The sequence below is a fragment of the Aspergillus pseudotamarii genome (assembly GCF_009193445.1).
Source record: "Aspergillus pseudotamarii strain CBS 117625 unplaced genomic scaffold BDV38scaffold_19, whole genome shotgun sequence".
Classification (NCBI taxonomy): Eukaryota; Fungi; Ascomycota; class Eurotiomycetes; order Eurotiales; family Aspergillaceae; genus Aspergillus; species Aspergillus pseudotamarii.
Genome location: NW_022475033.1, coordinates 273,279 through 292,585, shown reverse-complemented (window position 1 = coordinate 292,585; position 19,307 = coordinate 273,279). Strand labels below are relative to the sequence as shown.

Genomic DNA, 19,307 nt, shown 5'->3' with positions numbered 1-19,307 from the left:
TTTCTTTCTTTCTTTTTTTTTCCCTTGGATGATTTCTCCGACTTACGGGTACATTCGAAAAGGGAACATTGAATTCAAGAGAAACAGTTTGTTTACACAAACTCTATCATAAGTACAGGCCAAAAACTTCGAGCAAGGAATAGAGAAAAAAACCAAACGAAAGAATTGGAAAGGAACGAAAAGCCGAAGTCCCAAGTCAAACAAAGATGGGTGGAGCCCGAAATAATATTCCTTGGGGAGATCCAAAAACGATCCATACATGGACAACCAAAGGCTGAAAAGACTGAATCAAGAGTCGTCCAATCAATTTCAATTAGTCTGATATAAGGATATACTTCTCAGACCTAGTATCTACTAGTATTTGTGAAACTATTGGCCTCGATAATAATTTAATTTTCTTTCAGTAGAGGCAGACCATGGATGAGCCGGCCGCTAATTAGGAAATGTCTTCAAAGAGATCGACTTTTGACGATCAGTGATCGAGTCAGCAAACGCAACATCGTTTGCTGTACCAGTAGAAAGAACAAAGGCACGGGACAAGAAAGAAGATAAACAAAAAGAAAATTTCCTAGCATAGTTGGATATGTTTGCTTGAAAGTACGGACACAGTCCGTGGAATTTTAGTTTCTATTTATTTATTTTAATTTTAATTTTTTTTTTTTTTCAAAAAATTCCACCCCCTCTAAATCTTCCATAGACTGAAATTTTCATTCGCCCGAATTTTCTGTCTGCCTTACTCTTTTCACACCCGAGGACCACTTTCAAGATCTCCGTGTGGGCAGACTAGACCGCTAAAGACCGCAAACAGGTAATAATACAAGAATACCAAAACTGTCTTGGAACATGATTTCACTTACTGTACAGTGTATAATACCTACTGTGTCTTGTCTCTCTCTACCTCTGTCTTTTTTTATTCGTCCTTCTTGTTATAGATTTTTACTGGGTATAGTGATATTAATTGCTGAGCTAGTAACTACTCTGTACTCTGTATTGAGAATCTTACTTAATCTAACACTGCCCTTTTGGATCGGATGATTATCCCGTGAGGCAGGGTGACAGAAGAATCATGATTAATCAATGATTAGATCAATCATACTTTGCCTGCATAAACTAATTAATTATTATTGAAATATTCGTTTTATATTTTTTTACTTATTAGTTTTGTTTTTTCTTTACCCCTCTGACTACACCCCTGGTTCTTTTCTATTCTCCGCGCTTATTTATTCGTAATTGACTCCAGTAAAAGATGGAGCGTAATGTTTACGGAGCCGATTGTTAGTGGGCTAAATAAAGACTTGTGGACACAGTCAGAGATTCAAACAGGAACAGGGCGAACTAACTAACTAACCAACTGTCGACCCACCCGCAGCCCTTTTTATTTGATAGGACCGCAGGATCGATGCCAGGTCGTCATCGATGACTTATTACTACTTATTTGATTTGATGGGCATCCTTCTTTCCTGGACCTTACCTTGACGTACATTCGTACATACGTACAGTACCGCGCAACAACAATACTACTGTACGCCCCCTCTCGGATTATTGCGGTCATAGTATCACTTTCCATCTCATTCCTCATTTCCCTCTCTGCCTCTCTGACCTCAACAACCCCTCTCGACCCGCTTGCGATAACCCTCCACTTTCCAACACCAACACCCCTGCTAGACGCTGTGCAAACGCTCGTCCCGCCCGTCTTACTCGAGTCGTATACTTCGCCGGTCTTTCAAAACAGACCCTTGGCCGCTGTCCCGTTTCCCGGTCTTCATTCGTTTCTTTTTGCCTGCCCCATTCTACTCTTCGCCAATTAAGCGCTGCGAGTCAAGCATCAAATAATACCCTGCATTCCCTGAAAGAGGTACACTGCTTCAGCATCACATCGGTGGTTTCGTTGTTTTATACTGTCTCAAATATGACGCCGTACTGGCGTGGTGCTACCCGGTGATGATTGCCTTGTAGTTCCGGCCGGTCAATCTGCAACCTCATCTGTGGCCTACCAGCTGTGAACAACGCATCACAAGCCCAGCACCCTCGAACAGGAAGGATCACCACCAACCATCTCGGTGGGGAAGAATTGTCCTTTTATTTTTTTTATATTTTTTATTTTATTTTTTCGCCTTTTTTTGTTGTTTTGGTAAAGAGAGAATAGGTAACCCAACTGTGTTGAACGACACATTTACACTGACCATCTGCCTGAAAGAATGCAAGATGTCCGGCAGTGATGTCGAGCACGTTTCTTGCTTTCTAAACGGCAACCCTCGTGAGCTCCGGCGACAATCTTCTCCGAACACCAACGAGTACTTCTATGATGCCCCGACGGATGACTCCCTTGAAACATCACTAATCACCTCATCTTCTGCCGCACCGTCTCTTGCCAGTACCACATACTCCGCGCAACAGGGTCTCACAGACTCTCCCATATTGCCTGCAACCGCAGGCCTATCCTCGAACGACCGATCCTCGCCCGACCCTGACGACTACTATCGCCCACACCCACCCATACTGGCTGCAAACGGTGATACTGCTGCTAGTTCAGGCGAGTCTTTGATGGTTGAAGTTGATAACGCCGAAGCTGCCGAAAATCACCCGACGCAATTCCAACGAGTGTGCTCTGTGCCAGCGCACCGGTCAAAGCCGTCCGTGGAGAGCTCAGGGCCATTTCGCTCGCTGTCGGATTCATCATATGGAAACCTTGGGCTCGGATCTACTACCGGGGTACCGCCAGCGCGGGCGTCGACAGTGAGGCCAAGACAGGTCTCGTTCAAGGATCTCGTGAACAAGTTCAACAACAACCCGGATCAAGTTCTCCCACTACCGTCAACTTCTACATCCAGGACTGTCAGCCCGGGTAGCCCCACGGACGGGTCAATACAATTCAAGACTGCTTCACGTGTGCGACAAACTCACGATTCGTCAATTAAGAAAACCCCAATACCTCGATGGAACACGATAGGCACTTTTGACCCAGATATACCCTCAGAGCATTCTCTTCCTCGGTTAAGGACAAGCGGCATTCAAGATAACCGTCCTAGCTCTTCCAACCTTTCTCCTCAGCGGCCACCGTTTGGCGAATGGCTTGCATTAGATACGAATTTTGACAACTTGGGATATGGAACACCGTCACTTCTACGCCGTCGAGGTTCTGAAGGGACCATCCCGAGCCCAAACCCAGCATTCCTAGATCATCCCGAATCAGCACTTGGCTTGACGCCTCTGACTCCGACCGCTTGGTATCTAGGACGTACACCGTTTCTAGAGGCTGTTAATACCACTTCGACCACAAGTAATCACCGAAGGACAAGGAGTGATTTCGCTGGAGATCGACCTGGAGGTGCGGCAGTGTGCCTTTCTGACACCCATATGGCGGCCCAGCCCCCCTTGCAGCCGCAGCCCGTGACATCCCTAGAGAGCCCACATTCCAAGTCACGCATTCCAATTTCTTCCCGCCGCCTTAATTCACCTTCCGCCTCGGGCGATTCCTCGCCGTCTTCACCAACACGAACCGATCTAGCTTTCGGCAGCCGATCTGTGCAGTCGATCGCCCTGCCGCCGAAAGGCGTTAGCCGCTTGCCCAAGCCATCCCCCAAACAGGTGTCTAATCCCGCCCGTGAACTGACTTACGACGGCGAAGCTACGTTTGCGATACCGCCGCATGCAAGGCGAGAAGTGGCCCCTGGCAGGGCCCGTCAGTACATCCCTGAGAAGGGTGCCCTTTTGGAGGCATACATAGCTGCTCCTCCCCCAAAGAAGTCACCACCTCTACGTAGTTCACGACCCCGGCAACCCGTCTCACAAACTGCCCAAACAGCACCACGCTCAAAAGTGGTGGAAACAGTATCGAATTTCCAGAGACAAATCAGCCGTGGTCGTGAGTCACGCAACTCCAGGCTACGAGAGCGACGACTGCCAGAATTGGGTAATGTCGACTTTGCAACCCGGCGACAGAAAATCCAGCAGGCTTTCAATCGCACAGTTGAAGAGAATGAAAGAAAAGAAGAGAAAGCAGCAGAGCTTCGACGCCAGGTCAAAGCTCAAGAAGACACACAGCAGCTTGTTCAGCCTACTACACCTAAACAGCAGTGTACGGGACTTGCAGATGTGATTACTTCTGTACAGCCTGAAGATAACGTGACAGTAATTGAGGATTTTGGCGAATGTGGACATGAAACGGAACACATGACACCAGAGACAGAGGCTTCGAACGCGCATCCACAGCTTCACATCCATACAGGCGTATCTCTATCAGAGATTTCTCGAAATACAGGAGACGATCATCCGATGACGATGGATTCACCAACATTAGGCCACCCGGAAATAATTTTGAACAGCCAAGGATTTGAGTCGACGCCCGGCGACCTGCGACCTGACTCCGCCGCAACAGCAGTGTCTAACGAGACCCATATCACCGCATTTGATCCAGAGCCTCAGGATGAGTTTTCCAAGCAGAATCTACATGCATCGCATAGAACCCTATTGAGCCAAATAATGCGTATTCGTGATGATTCCAGCCCCAGCGGTTCATCGTGCGATGACCAAGATTATGGGTTTTCTGACAATGAAGAGAAGGAGTCAATTCCCATTGTTCTAAGAGATGCGTTGACTATCGAAAATTCTATAGACAGCTGTGAGAACCAAGAGCATCATGATATTTATATCAAACGAGGTGGTGCTGATGGCGATCCAGCGAACCGCTGGAGTATGAGTTCCTGGTCTTCTTCCCTGCATCATGGAAATTCTTCAGGTGGGCAATGTGAGGGCAGCGATGACGGTCTTTCTAACATACAGCATTGTGCCGAGGATAGCGAAGAGGTCTCTACTCAGTCATGTTCTGCATCTTCGAGCACTCCGTCCGTCATTGGTCATCAACTTCCTCATTCATTGTCCCAGACACCCAATGAGGTAACAGAGCCAAGTAGAGACGTCATATCACATACAATTCCTTACGGATCGTCCAACACACCCAGTTTAATAAGGCTGGGTGGATGGGATTCTAAACGTGTGTCTCAACTTTACATAGAGGAGCTTGCGAGTGGCAGGAGTCATAAGCTTCCTATGCCGGCAATACGTGCGTCTCCAGATCCGCCACATTCCCGGATTGAGCAAAGGGGTGAAGGAATAAAAGATAATCTGACTGATGACCCTGTCCTAATAACGGAAACTGACCGTGTTCCACCCTCAGAACGCATGCGACATCCAGCAAGCTTGTTTTTACGCGATGACTGGGAGCATGCGTCTCCATCAATTATGGATTGGATGCAGATCGCCGTCGATGAAGGATCATCACCTCAAGACCTCGAGATTGACGGCAGCCGAGTAGTTAATCGTGTCCCAATACCGCGCCTAGTGACTCCCGACGCACATCCAAGAGGAACCGACGAAGGCCTAGGCCTGGCAATCAATGTGCAGCTACCTGAGGAGCTTGATAATGATGATGTCCCACCGCCTCCTATACCACGTCATGACCCTCCGGCTCCCCCCTCCGACACTCTAGAGAGCGCTGCTCATCCTCCCCTACCCGTGGTTCATCCCAACATCTTTTCGAATGCTATCTTCGCGCCGCTGGGGCCCGTTCAAAGTACCGATAGCAGTGAAGACTCCTCTCTCCGACGACTTGAGCCGACGCCTTCTTCACAGACTTTGGCCTCATCGGCAACTTCTTTGGTCCCTTCGACTTCAGAACACCCTCGCCCACAAACCGCATCTCCATCCCCAGAAGAACGTCAATTGAAGAAGCGGCGACATGTCATAAAGGAATTAGTTGATACGGAACACACATTCGGAAAAGACATGAGAGTCGTCGATCATATTTATAAAGCAACTTCGAGTTCTTGCTTAGACCTCTCCGCGGAAGATGTCAAAGTGCTGTTTGCAAACTCGGACCAAGTTGTGAAATTCTCTATGGAATTCCAGGACACTCTTAAGGAGGCAGCGAGAAGTGTTTATATAATGCCTAAATCTCAACGTTGGACAAGCCAGCGTAATGCGCGAAATCCTATAGCGAAGACGGATCAAGAATTTTCTACTGGAACTAGCACTTCAAACCTGGAGAAAGATAATGCGACTTTCATTGGGCAGGCATTCATAGCGCACATAGAAAACATGGAGAAGGTTTACGCTGAATACCTGAAGAACCATGATGCTGCCAATAGGAAACTTCAGACTCTGCAAAAGAACCCGAAAGTGGATATCTGGCTCAAAGAATGTCGGAGCAGATCATCGGATCTCACAACAGCATGGGATCTAGACTCATTACTCGTCAAGCCAGTACAGCGAATCTTGAAATACCCCCTCCTTTTGAGTGAACTCCTTGAATCAACACCTAAGGACCATCCGGACCGTGCTGCACTCATTAGTGCCCTTGAAGAAGTTACGAACATCTCCGTTCGCATCAACGAGCTGAAAAAACGTGCAGATGTCGTGGGGCAAGTGGTTGGTCGCAAGAGAAAAGAATCTGATGTCAGGACAGGCCTATCAAAGGCATTTGGACGTCGCACAGAGAAGCTGAAGCAACAGGTTGGCCTTTCCGATATGTTCGAAGACAAGGAGTACGATATTCTCTCCCAGAAGTTCGGAACCAATTTCATGCAACTGCAAGTTGTCATGCGGGATCTGGAATGGTATACAAGTAAAGTCCAGGGATTTATGGACTGTTTGGGTGAAATTACCAGTGCTATAGAAGAGTTTAAAGTCGGTCCAACTGCTTACCATGAAATTGAGGTCAAATGCGATGGCAAATGCGATGAGCTGAAGGCGGCTGTCCAAAGTGTGATGGCAGAGGCGTTACCCAGGCATGTAAGTACAACCCAGGGTGGACTCTTTAGTATCCAAAATGACTGACATTGTCTAGATCGCTGTTGTTCGTCAGAGCGTCATTGACCCAATAGTCACACTGCTTAAACTTCACGACGGACCACAGAGAGTGATGCACAAGCGCGACAAGCGCCTCATGGATTATGCCCGCTTGAAGAGTATCAAGGAACGGGGGGACAAACCAGACAAGAAAACAACCGAGCAAGGAGAGCAGTTTGTAGTCCTCAACGAGGCCCTCAAAGACGAACTTCCCAAACTCTACTCTCTCACCACTAAATTAATGGAGGCTTGTCTGGAGAAATTCGTTCATATACAAATGTCGTGGCTTGCAACTCTACAGGAGAAACTTGGCCCCCTAGTGGACTCATTCCCAGACGATATCCAGAAAGTAATTGGTGATTGGAATGCGAGTTTCAGCTTCTCTGAGGCGCAGGTACTCTCGTTAGGCATTTGCAACGGGTCATTGTTGGCTGACACTATCAACCTCATCAATTTCAACACTCCTCCAACCGGAGCAACTATTAGTTCGCCGCGGCGTCCATCAACAGTGAACAGCGCCAGCACTCGTGTCGGATCCACTATGGATGAGTCGCCCAAAGCTTCCCATGATTTCAGCAGCGGTAGTCAACCTTTCCGGTCACCAAGCTTTGATAGCCAGTCCCAAGTCTCTCTTGAACGCAAGCGTGCTGATTCAACTTTTTCGGGTCGCGCTGCGCCAGATTCAATTGAACTACCCCGGAGTCAAATGTTGCAACAGATTACTAGTTCCTCATCAGCTTCTATACCCCAACCTAGCTCTAACAGAGAGTCTTGTCCAAGCCTTCCTCGGTTGAGCCTTGATTCTCCATTCCTCGTCGACGTCATTGGTCCTTCTGAAAGTGGCGACAAAACAACCGAAGAACAGCCGAGCTCACCTGGTGGTGGTCGGTACTCAGGCTTTTTCTCATCCGCAATGCCAATGTCGGACAACCCACAAGACAGTGCTCCCCAGGAGAACGAGGCACCTAAAGAACCTGCTGTGCTATTCCTTGCCGCTAGTATTTATGAATTCAACATTGACCGTGCCCGACGAGAAGCCGGGTATCCCTACTTAACATATGTCGTCGGAGAGATTTTTGATGTCATCGCCGAAAAGGGCGAGCTGTGGCTAGCCAAGAACCAGGACGACCCTACTCACCAGGTTGGCTGGATCTGGAATAAGCATTTTGCGAAACTTTCCACCTAAAGTCACTGTCTGATGAAATCATTACTTGTTTCAATATTGTACATCTTGCATGGAGGTCTCCAGCGTCATGGTACCTGGGGTCTGTATGTCTTACTTAGACTGGATCTAACCCAGAAAACGTCGACGCTCCATAGAAGGCCGCCCTGGAGTTATCGGTCTTCACGTTCCTATTTATGAAATGTGTTATGAATTTTTGGGGGCGTTTCCTTGCATCCGCGTTTATTTCTTTATTTTTGTCTGCAAACCAGTCTGCTATTGCCTGGTGGTCAGGTCATCTTCTTTGATTCTGCTTTGAACCGTCTGGTATGCGCGGGGAAAGATATGTTATTCTCAGCTTTTGTGAAGGTGTTTGCTGTTTCTCGTGCTACTGAAGGCACAATCTATCAGAGACACTCAAATGTACGTTTAGATACCCCTTGATTTAGTTGTCCAATGGACTAGAACTTGAAATGCAAACGTGTGGTATACGCAAAAGCAGGATGCTAGACGTGGCAAACTGCTTCTAATAGTGATAGGAAATGTGGTAAGGCTAGGTACAACAGACCCCCTCCCCCTCGAGTTTATGACTTGCACACGAAGAGGATGAGGATTAAGAGGGAAAGGAGTAAATAGAGTATTTTTCTGTATAGTTAGGCGTCACGTGCACACCAGCCACAACCCAAGCCACAGTGACGTCGCGGGATTTCGGAACGGCTTCAATCGTATCGCCGCAAGGGGCGACTTCTCGTGCACCACAGGTGGGAAACGGCCTGTCACTCGGCTGTTGCTTTGATACTATCTTTTTTATCCGACCCCCGCTAATTGGCCGTTTTGCCCCGTTGGGATAATCTCCCAAGTTTCCTCTCTGTTCCTCCACAGACCAGAAGTTGATCAACTCCCCGCAACCACGACTTGTTTCATGTCTCGGACCGGAGGATTCACCCTCGTCCGACAGAGAAATCTACAAGGAGCTACAAAACGAAACCCTTTCACCTCAGGAAAGGTAGATAGGTGCTCAGATATATGCACTTGATAGCCGTCGAATGCACAACAACCGTTCCCCGCTCTCTACAACAGCCCCTCGATTCGGCAGAAGCAGGCCCGCCGATTGCCGCCCTCCAAAGAGATTCGTGGATAGACAATACAATTGAGGGTCGCGATTATCGCGCAAGAGAGAGACAGGCAGGATGCTTGATGGCGGATTGGGCAAGTTGCACAAGAGGATGAAGCGGTTTGGTGACACGGTAGGTCCTTGGTTGTTTGGCCTTTATCGTGTCGGATCCGTGACGGAAAGCTTATCTCTAGCAGTTGAACCCCGATGATGCGTATTTAAGCTGTGAGTACATGGTTGATTGACACATGTCTGAAAAGGATGATGTCTGACTATACTGGAGCACACAGACTATGACATTCGATGTATGTTGCAGTTCTCGTGGCACTCTGTTGATAGAAGACCTGACATTTAACAGTGACGAGAGAGGATATGCAATCGCTCAAGAATGACTGGCTCACAGATAATGTGGGTGTGATCGCACCCTCCGATGGATCCTAGCTAATTTATCACAGATCATATCCTTTTGGGAGGAGTAAGTCGATTGGGCCTGTTTCACTCTCGCCTAAACTGATTTCTTCAGATACCTGGAACGCGAGTTCCTCGTCAACTATAAATCATCCAATATTGTTCTTTTGCGGCCTAGCATGTCGTTCATGATCTTGCAGACACCCAATCCGCACACACTCCGAGAGGCTTTACCCGACTTCACGCGGACCACGCACGTCTTTCTTCCTATCAATGACTGTCGTAATGTTACTGAAGCCGAAGGCGGCACTCACTGGTCGTTGCTTCTCATATCCATTGTTGATGGAATAGCCTTCCATTACGATTCACTCCCCCCCGGGAATGTATGGGAAGCCCGGACGGTGACCATGAAGTTTGGCGCGTTGCTCAATCGACCCATTCGATTCATTCATCTACAGGATTCACCGGTACAAGAGAACGGTAGCGACTGTGGTGTGTTTGTGTGTCTGAGTATGCGGCATTTGCTGCTGAAACGGCTGTTGACTGCGAACGCCAGCGAGAAAGTCAGTATGAGCCTCGGCGGAATGAAAGTAGATGCTCGCGGAGGGAGAAAAGAGATAACCAAGATCATTGATGGCTTCCGAAAGGAAGGTGAACGACGCAGGTCGTATGTCGCTGAACAAGGGCGTTGACGTGATTATGCTAACCTCTGGTTGAACAGAGCTAGTCTCAGCCCTCTAGGGAAGAAGTCAGCAAGCCCTGGCCCTCCACGAATTGAATAATAAAAGTATATCTGGGTAGGCGAAGGCGTCAAGAGGATGCGGAGTTCAAGTATATGGATAATGCATACGTCAGGGAGGATATGGTAACGAAATAAGGCGGGGCCCTTATCACTTCACGTTTTTTCATTCTTAGCATTTTTTTTTTTACGCTCTCATGGTTTCCCCTCCCTTTTTCTTCAATTATCTTTATGTCTTCGCTTATCTCGTGGAATCCATCATAGTACCAACTGCAAGTAGCATTAACCGTCATATTTAAACCTAAACGAAGCCTATACTTAATGTCACATAATGTATTTTATATGGTGGGAAGCCATTCGGCCAGGATATGGGCAATTCAGAGATCTGACACTTAACATCTCAGTCGACTTCCTCTGTCAATTTGACGCGTTTGATGCGACTATTAACCGAATTATTACTAACGGTAATATTCAAGTAAGTCTTCAAAACCTACAACATGAATAGAAAGTACACATAAGCGCCGTCACTCCCCTACATCACGATCAGCCCCCCATCGGCCGTATTGCTCCATAATGCGCCATTTCCACGTTCGATGGCGAACAGCTCTACCCCAGTAATAAAACGGAACGGCGATGAGGATAATGACGCCAGCGATGCAGGCCATTTCCCCAAACGCCTTGCTGTATCCTTCCAAATTAATCCAGGGGTTGGTGTAGAAGGATAGGAGGAATCCGAAAGCCGCTAATATCATCTCATATCAATTCCAGTTCCAGGGGAAGGGGAAGAAGGGGCATTCTTATTTACTGTGCTGAGCAGGAATAGAGTAGATTGGACGTACCTTTGAATGCCAGTATGGAGACTGTTATCTCCCCCACGGACGGTCGATAGCTGTCGATAACATACACCATTGCGACATTGGTGGCTTGTACGATGGCGAAATTGAGTAGTCCTAGAGCTATAGTGGGCGCTATCCAGTGTAGGTTGTTGTTTACCCCGACACCGTAGAGTACTAGTGCTGCGGGGGCGCATACGCCTCCGATAGCAATGGATGGAAGACGCATCTCGGGTTGCCGGATGCCGTTGTTGCGTCGTGTGAGCCAATCTGCTACCCAGTCTGATGCCTGGCCGCCGAAGGCAATGCCGATTAAGGATCCAATTAAGCCTGCGATAAAGCATAGGCCGGATTGCCATGGGGCGAAGTTATAGGTTGTCGAGAAGGCAGTGGCAAAATTGGATGTTATGGCCACTAGAAACCCGATCGTTACGGCGAAGACTAGTGATGTCCATAGTACGGGCGGAAGAATGATCAGCACGATTGGTCTGAGGAAAATGCGGAACAGAGGCTCGGATGTGTGGATGCCGTTGAATAGATGGAGGGCACTGAGGTATGAAGGCTTCTTTCCAATCTGTAATGTCTCTGGCTCAGCATTTTCGCGATGTTCAGATGTTACAGCTGTCTTTGATGCTGTCCGCGCACCTACAGAGAGATTCGATGTGGCCTCCCGCTCCAGAGCACTGTTACGGTCAAATGTAGTTTCGGGAAACGTGAAAATAACGAGAAGAGTGACGCCGCCGATCAATGCAGTAGCCACATAGTAGATGTATCTCCAGTGAAGCGAGATTGTGATGACCCCGTCGATTATGATGCCGGCGGCCACGCCAACAGACAAAGCTGCCGTATAGAGTGACATAGCTGCACCTCTTTCATGGAGAAAGAAGATATCCGTGATTGTCATCGGCCCCAGGCATTCTCCTGCACCTGCAGCCAGACCCATAATGACTCGGCCTGCCAATTCCACCGAGTAGGTTTTCGCAAACCCACACCATAAGCCCGTCCCCACATAGAGAACAAAGGAGATAACATATATGGGCCGTCGGCCGAACTTGATGATCAAAGGCATCCAGAACAGCATGCCCACTCCCTGCATGAGGAAAGTGGTGCTATAGAAAAAGGAAATCCGCGAAATGTGGGCACTGGCATCTGAACCCATCGGACCAAGGAAATCGATGGTTGTCTGCTCGATTGCGACGGTTGGTCCAGCCGCAAGAAAGTTGCATAGGAGCACCGCCAGACAGACGAGGATAGCGATATAGTACCGGAAAGCCGCCGACCTAGCCATTGGACACGGGCTGTTAGTCATATGAGGTGGGGAAGCCAGCATAGCGATTAATGGGGCCAACTGGAGTAGCTTGCCAATTTAGTGGGTCATGGGGATCCCTCGATGGGGTCGGAATCAGGATAATCTCGTTGGTTTCATGATGTCGTAGACGCAAGTCACCCAGATGTTGCCCTCGAGGGGCAACTGAAGAGGGATCGACTTCCTTCGGAGACATCGTTTGCCCTATTTACTGCACAAATACATAATCATTTCCCCCCACAAAGATTCTCTCCGTGCCTGGGATGGGGTATGCATTTAAGCGGACGTGGACTTATAAGGGGGGAGAAAATAAACTAATGCCGCTAACTGAGCTTAATCACATTGACTTACTGCATAAACTCTGGGGAATGGAACGCGTCGGGCCCACCGGGTGTTGTTGTCCTCACTTCCCCACATACCCGGCATAGGGCATCAGCATAGAGTGCGGGGGTAAAACTGGGGTGTGGAATGGTCACCCCCCAGGCTGGGGGATTGAGAGAAAATAGGTTATATATGATTACTGTGTCCTGGATTTCCATGTCACCGACATAGAACTCGAATAAGATATCATGCAGATTACCTGGCGCAAGACAGCTGATCCTGACACCTATGAAGACGCCCGCGTGGGCCGTGTCTTCAACTACCGCCGCCCTCAACGCTACCCCTTGGCCGTGGTAAAGGCAACTAGCCAGAATGACATTGTGGCTGCGGTGAAGCTGGCCATCGAGAATAACTGTCGGGTGGCAATTCGTTCTGGCGGCCATTCGTGGGCTGCGTGGAGCGTCCGTGACAATTCCATCTTGATCGACCTGGGCAACTACAAGCACCTTGAAGTAGATGCAAAGAGGAAAATAGCATGGGCAACCCCAAGCATGACAGGAAAGGATATCAATGGGGTGTTGACCAAGGAGTACGGGTTGATGTTTCCCGGGGGTCATTGCCCTGATGTTGGAGTTGGTGGTTTCCTACTTCAGGGTGGAATGGGTTGGAATTGCCGAGTATGAATCACCTTCGACCATATCATTCTGGTTTACGACTAACCTTTGATATATGCAGAACTGGGGATGGGCCTGTGAACGTGTTCGTGCTCTAGATGTGGTGACAGCCAATGGGGACTTGGTGCACTGCAATTCGCAGCAGAACAGTGATCTCTATTGGGCTGCTCGTGGGGCCGGGCCAGGTATGTTTTGTTACTCATTTGATCTTCAGTCAAGAAGGTTAACGTAAAAGTTCAGGATTCCCTGGGGTAGTGACCCGGTTCCATCTCGACCTCGTACCGTACCCTAAAAATGGCTTCCGGTCATCGGGCTACCTCTACCCCATACGATATTACCACGAGGCCTTCCGTTGGGTCATATCAATTACCCCAGATTTTGATAATGACACCGAAATTGCCGCTGTGGCTAGCTACCCTGAAGGACAAGATGAGCTATGCCTATTCATTCTATTCGTCACCATGAAGTCCTCCGCGGAGGAAGCAGAAAGAGCACTTGCCCCAGCCCAGGAGACACGGCCAGCAGGGGCTATTGCTGAGTGGTTTTGCCAGGAAGACAGTCTTGAAAACCAATACATCAACCAAGCTAAAGCTAACCCGGAACGCCATCGCTATGGTGCCGATAATGCTTACATACACAACGACGCAGATGTTCCTGCTGTTCTAGAGGAGGCGTTTACTACACTTCCGCATAAAAAGTCGTTCGCTCTTTGGTTTGGAATGAATCCCTGCAGCCGTCGGAAGCTCCCAGATATGGCGTTGAGCATGCAGTCAGACCATTATTTCGCGCTGTATACCGTGTGGGAGGATGAAAAGGATGACCTCCGATGCCAGACATGGGTCCACAACATCATGCGGAAGGTCGAACGACATTCAGTTGGGGCGTATCTGGGAGATGCGGATTTTCAAGTGAGGAAAACTCGCTACTGGGATGATGACAACGCCCGGCGTCTGATGGAGATTCGTCGTAAATGGGATCCTACGGGGAGGATATGTGGATATCTGGACAAGGGGGATATCTCAGGAACTCAGGGGTTGAAGAATGCACACGAATGGAAATTGTAGATTTAAACTTCATATTTTAGTTAATTGATATATAAGTCTTTCTTTATTTTACTCCAGGTTTTATTGCCTATACTAGCCCTAACTCAACAAAGTTTCACAATGGAAGTACTGTAGCTGACAGGCGAGCGTTCTACCTTACACATTTCGGCTTCACTTAGCATCCCCACCCAATTTAGCCACTAGACATGCGAAATGAATTCACATACAAAGTCAAATATCTAAGGGAGAAGTGGATGGCTCTAGAGTCTAGGGCACCCCGGGATGTGGGGGAATAAGCTTTCCCCGCATTTACTCCCCAGTCTAAGTACTTCCTCCATCGCCTAGGGTACGTACTTGGACGCGCGTCTTCACACGGATGTTCGGGCCCTCACCGGGCCACTTCCTAAGATGGACTTTATTTATCGCCTTAAGATTAAGGATACCAAAGCAAGATGATCAAGTATGGTGTCATCAGCCTCCAGTCGTACCGGTTTAATCGTGAACCATCTAGCACCTCATTCCCATCACACAATGGACGGAACAAGCCTCACTGGCAAAGTGGCAATTGTCAGTGGTTCCTCATCAGGAATCGGCGCTGCAATCATACGAGAGCTCTCATCCCGTGGCGCCAATACAGTGGTGAACTACCCATTCGCTCACTTGAAGGAGGAAGCAGACAACTTGGTGGGCTCTCTGCCCTCGCCATCTATTGCCGTTGACGCGAATATGTCATTAGTTACATCTCCACAGAAGCTAGTAGACGCTGCAGTTTCAAAATGGGGTCAAATTGATATTGTGGTCAATTGTGTCGCGCTTGCCGTGAACAAGCCATTTGAATCACAGACTCTAGAAGACTGGGACCTGTTAGTCAATACAAATGGACGGAGTACGTTCCTCTTGACTCAAGTTTGCCTCATTTGACGAAAGGGCGTGGGAGGATTGTGAATATCGTCAGCATTTCCGGTCGTGGACCTCCACCAAACCAGACCATCTATGCGGGAACAAAAGGGATGGTGGACTCTTTCACAAAATGCTGGTATGTGCAGCTACGGCCCTTGCCCTTTCCTCCATATTCGTGGTATAGACTAAATGAGCGGGTCTAGGGCTAAAGAGCTGCCACCCAAATATGGTTGCACAGTTAATGCTGTCAGTCCTGGTCCTACGAAGACTGAAGGCTTTGCGGCTGCCGGTGAAGACCAAATGAAGATTCTGCAGCCGATTATCGACCAAACACCGGTTGGACCGAGAATGGCAGAGCCAGAGGAGGTCGCTTTTGCGGTCGCATTTCTGTGTGAGGAGCGTGCAAGATGGATCAATGGAGCACATATTGTTGCATCTGGTGGGCTTTCCATTGACTAAAGATGCATATATTCTGTTTTCCTGCCTGGAAAATCATCAGTAGATCGCTAGGTTCTTGGATTAGAAGAATGCTGTCATAGATGTACATGCTGACAACCGTTCCTCTACTTAGAAACTATGCTGATATCATCAAGGCCGAAGTAAGACTGGTCATCTATCAAATGTTCCATATCTTATCATTAGTCTAATCATCTATGCCTGCCCCGTCCGCTCTCTGGAACTGGCTCGGGTGTAGACTAAGCTCGACTTACAATATGATGAGATTCTGTCAAGGGTCCCTCCTGTTAGAATATGAAGGTTACCTTGCCTAGTCGAGTGTGCTAGCTAGGAGTTCTTCGACTAAGATCATGGATCCCTACTGGATAGGAGCTCCGTTCAGTGTTTGTTATTTCTAAAGAGTAAACAGTGAGGATTGTCTGGTAAATAATAACTCGACAAAAGAAGGGGAGGTTGATGGGGTTATTTTGGATCTCTACCTGCAAGTTGCGTTATGATGAAATGAGGTTGGGGGTTAGTCCATGCAGAGATAAATAACTGAATTCATTTAATCAATGATAACGTGACTACAGACTCGATATGCTAAAATTCAACCTAATGCCCGTAACTCTAGGACATACCACTCGAGTGTTGAAAAACTCAATCAAGCAACATATTAAAACAAGATAGCATCACTTACTCGATTGGCCTCGCCCCAGAAACATCCGGAACACCTTCACCTTCAACAACCTTCGCCCCTATAACCTCGTAAACAGGCACTTCCGCCAGCCGAGAAATGACATGATGCAATGTGGGCAGCTGTTCCCAGTCCAGCCCATCAATCTGAAAACTTGCCTTCTTGGTCGTGTACACTCTCTTCGGCATAGGTTTCGGCGTTGCTTCTGAGAACGGATCCCACACGGCATGCTCCTCCGCCGCCACATTCTTATTCGCGCGGCCACTCTTCGGGATGTATTTATATGCCAGCATACCAGCGTCAGCTTCTCCGCTGATCCCACCAGATGCAGACGACGGGTCAACCTCGACCAGGTCCTCAAGAAGGAAGTTGCCCCAGAGCGCACCTTGCCAGCCAGTTCGGATACGATAGGACGTCGCTCGGCGATAGACGTCGATAGATGTGTACAGTTTGGGCATACCTAACTCTTCCCGACCAGAGACGATTGGGTCCGTCAGCGATTCGAACAGGATGGGAAGGTACGAGCCCTTCACGGTAGAGCCGTCTTTCTTGACGTATTCGACGCCGTGGACATAAAGACCAATGTGACTATATCCTGAGCCTCCCAGCCATTCCATCTTGTTCAGCGTCGTCTTCGCAAAGGAGGCATAGGCGACGGTGCCGGGCGAAGTAAAGCGCCAGCCACGCCGGCCAGGTGGAAATAGATTCTGGAGAACTGTTCGGGACGTCTTAAATTTGATTGATGCAGTGGTGAAGGTGGATTTCATTCCATCTCTGGGAACTCCGAGGTGTGTTTGGCGAGGACCTGGCATGGGCCCAAATGCAATGGGCATCCGCCAGTAGGGGTTAGGAATGCGCTTCCAGGTCCATTCACGGAGCTTTTGCGTGGAGTTGTCCCATTCGTCGTGGCCACAATTGAAGTTGACGAATCCGTACACTATTAATATATGTTAGTCAGTAGTGCGCTTTTGACTGAGCAGAATGGCGCCCTGATACTCACTATCAAGATCCTTGCCATCGGTCCGATCTTCGCCAAGTATCCGAGAATATTCTTGAACCTGGGTTGCGCGCTCGTACCGGATTTCATGGTAGAGCTGCAGTCTCTCAGGAATCTCTTCCACAGGGGTTCCTGGTGGAAGAACAACGGCAAGCGAAGCTGCATCCTCGATTGCAATTCCTGCTCCTTGTCCCTGATGCGGCAGGAAAGGATGCGCTGCATCACCAAGAAGAACCAAACACCCGGAGTGCCACCGTGGAATTGACTCCATGTCTAGGAGTTTCCATACTTTCACACTTTCAGGGTCGGCCTTTGCCAAGAGCTTGAGAATTGTAGGATCAAATGATGAGAAAATTTGAAGCATTCTGTCGAGGTTTCCACTTTGATCCCACCCGTCGGCTGCCTGATCGGCCGACTCGGCCTCGGGGTGAATTACCACGAAGTTCAGGACGGAATTGTGGGAGGTTGGATACATAACAACGCGGCGATCTGTTCCATACCACATACACAGCTCCCCGGGGTGTTTGACCAAAGGCGCAGTGACAGGGTCATCAAGGGCAGCCTGTTTCGACACTAGGAACCGGAACGCACTCTTGCCGCTACAAAATGGTTTGATATCGCCCCCTGGGACCGCGCTTCTTGTCATCGAATGGACCCCATCGGCACCGAGAATAACATCGCCTTCAAAATGCGCACCATTTTCCAAGCTGATGTGCGCGGCTGCAACATCCACGCTTACCACTCGACTTGATGTCCGTAAGGGAATGGCTGGTCTCCCATCGTCGGCATTGGTTACCACGCTCTTCAGCTTGTTGTATAGGTCAATACGATGGGCAAGTAACCATTTCTGCAAACTCAGGTTAGTCAGGAACTGCAGGTAGATTGTGTTTATGGGGATACGAACATGCTGCCATATTTTGTGATTCTCTGAGAGCTCCATAGATCTCTCTACTTTGCCATTTGCATTGTATTCCGTCAACTAGATCAACTCGTTAGGATCAGAGTCCAGGAAAAGTTATGCAGAGTCGAAATGATTACACACCCTCTCGAAAGCATTGGCACCGAATTCCTCCGCACATATTCCGAGACGTCGGAGGATTCCATTCGCGTTCGGAGCAAGATGAAGCGCAGCTCCAGTCTCAGTTGCCAGCCGCGATTGTTCGAATACCTAAAACGCATGTTAGCCTGCGCCAAGCCATACTTCGAGAGTGGCGAGATTATCACACGCACTTGCACATCGTGGCCTTGCTTACGGAGCGCAATAGCGGCCGTTAATCCGCCAATACCAGCTCCAACGACCAACACCTTGAGGGGGCGATTCGCGCTCCTCGAATTAGGAGTAACGGATGTTCCATTGAGCTGGGTCATATTGTCGACACAGAATATACGGGTATAGAATTGGTGCCTGAACAATTCATGAGAAGTAGTTGCATGTCTTAGGAGATTTATTATATGCTAGGGGCTTCCTAATATCGTCGTTGAATTGAACACCAAGGATTGGGGTCGATCTCGGGCCCACCTACCCGGGGTGGGGAACATATACCTACTACATTCTATGCATGTCCGACGCTGCATTTATGTGCCTCGGGGTAATGAGCGTGCCGCGCTTTATGACATACGTATCACCATTGGCAAGTGAAATCCTGGGTGTCTGACCGATAATGTGGTGCATTTAGCTACATCGTGCAGATGTCATCCAACCATAGCTGAACAGGAAAGAGGTTTTGTAATTCTACTCTGAGCAAGGATTTGTGCTGAGACTTCTGAAATTCGAATATATTGGTCGATTTAATAAGATAAAATAGCCAGTAGCTCTACAGCAGAATCCCTTG

General features: G+C 48.6%; 6 protein-coding genes across 6 annotated transcripts; 3 read left to right on the top strand and 3 right to left on the bottom strand.

Moving 5' to 3' along the window:
• The first annotated feature begins 2,074 nt into the window (after positions 1 to 2,074).
• BDV38DRAFT_60636 (putative Rho guanyl nucleotide exchange factor) lies at positions 2,075 to 8,327 on the top strand. Its single transcript, XM_032063626.1, has 2 exons — positions 2,075 to 6,789; positions 6,845 to 8,327. Exons 1-2 carry the CDS (start codon positions 2,206 to 2,208, stop codon positions 8,030 to 8,032), a joined length of 5,772 nt encoding a protein of 1,923 aa, XP_031914871.1. The 5' UTR covers positions 2,075 to 2,205; the 3' UTR covers positions 8,033 to 8,327.
• Positions 8,328 to 9,198: 871 nt separating this feature from the next.
• Positions 9,199 to 10,312, top strand: BDV38DRAFT_281738 (Ulp1 protease family protein; the record flags this gene model as incomplete). The annotated part of the gene is made up of 7 exons (XM_032059622.1): positions 9,199 to 9,255; positions 9,320 to 9,347; positions 9,413 to 9,427; positions 9,481 to 9,530; positions 9,578 to 9,597; positions 9,646 to 10,197; positions 10,252 to 10,312. The coding sequence occupies 7 exons, from the start codon at positions 9,199 to 9,201 to the stop codon at positions 10,310 to 10,312; spliced, it is 783 nt and encodes a 260-aa protein (XP_031914870.1).
• On the bottom strand, positions 10,282 to 10,652 carry BDV38DRAFT_60563 (uncharacterized protein). Its single transcript, XM_032063625.1, has one exon. It carries the CDS (start codon positions 10,560 to 10,562, stop codon positions 10,341 to 10,343), a length of 222 nt encoding a protein of 73 aa, XP_031914869.1. The 5' UTR covers positions 10,563 to 10,652; the 3' UTR covers positions 10,282 to 10,340.
• A 140-nt stretch (positions 10,653 to 10,792) lies between these two features.
• Positions 10,793 to 12,979, bottom strand: BDV38DRAFT_291857 (putative MFS transporter; the record flags this gene model as incomplete). Its single annotated transcript, XM_032061851.1, has 3 exons — positions 10,793 to 11,011; positions 11,109 to 12,382; positions 12,957 to 12,979. The coding sequence occupies 3 exons, from the start codon at positions 12,977 to 12,979 to the stop codon at positions 10,794 to 10,796; spliced, it is 1,515 nt and encodes a 504-aa protein (XP_031914868.1).
• Positions 12,980 to 14,977: 1,998 nt separating this feature from the next.
• Positions 14,978 to 15,805, top strand: BDV38DRAFT_270339 (SDR family NAD(P)-dependent oxidoreductase; the record flags this gene model as incomplete). Its single annotated transcript, XM_032057135.1, has 3 exons — positions 14,978 to 15,332; positions 15,374 to 15,482; positions 15,550 to 15,805. 3 exons carry the CDS (start codon positions 14,978 to 14,980, stop codon positions 15,803 to 15,805), a joined length of 720 nt encoding a protein of 239 aa, XP_031914867.1.
• Positions 15,806 to 16,477: 672 nt separating this feature from the next.
• On the bottom strand, positions 16,478 to 18,843 carry BDV38DRAFT_291852 (putative salicylate hydroxylase; the record flags this gene model as incomplete). The annotated part of the gene is made up of 5 exons (XM_032061850.1): positions 16,478 to 17,415; positions 17,479 to 18,322; positions 18,380 to 18,454; positions 18,518 to 18,643; positions 18,706 to 18,843. The coding sequence occupies 5 exons, from the start codon at positions 18,841 to 18,843 to the stop codon at positions 16,478 to 16,480; spliced, it is 2,121 nt and encodes a 706-aa protein (XP_031914866.1).
• Positions 18,844 to 19,307: the final 464 nt, after the last annotated feature.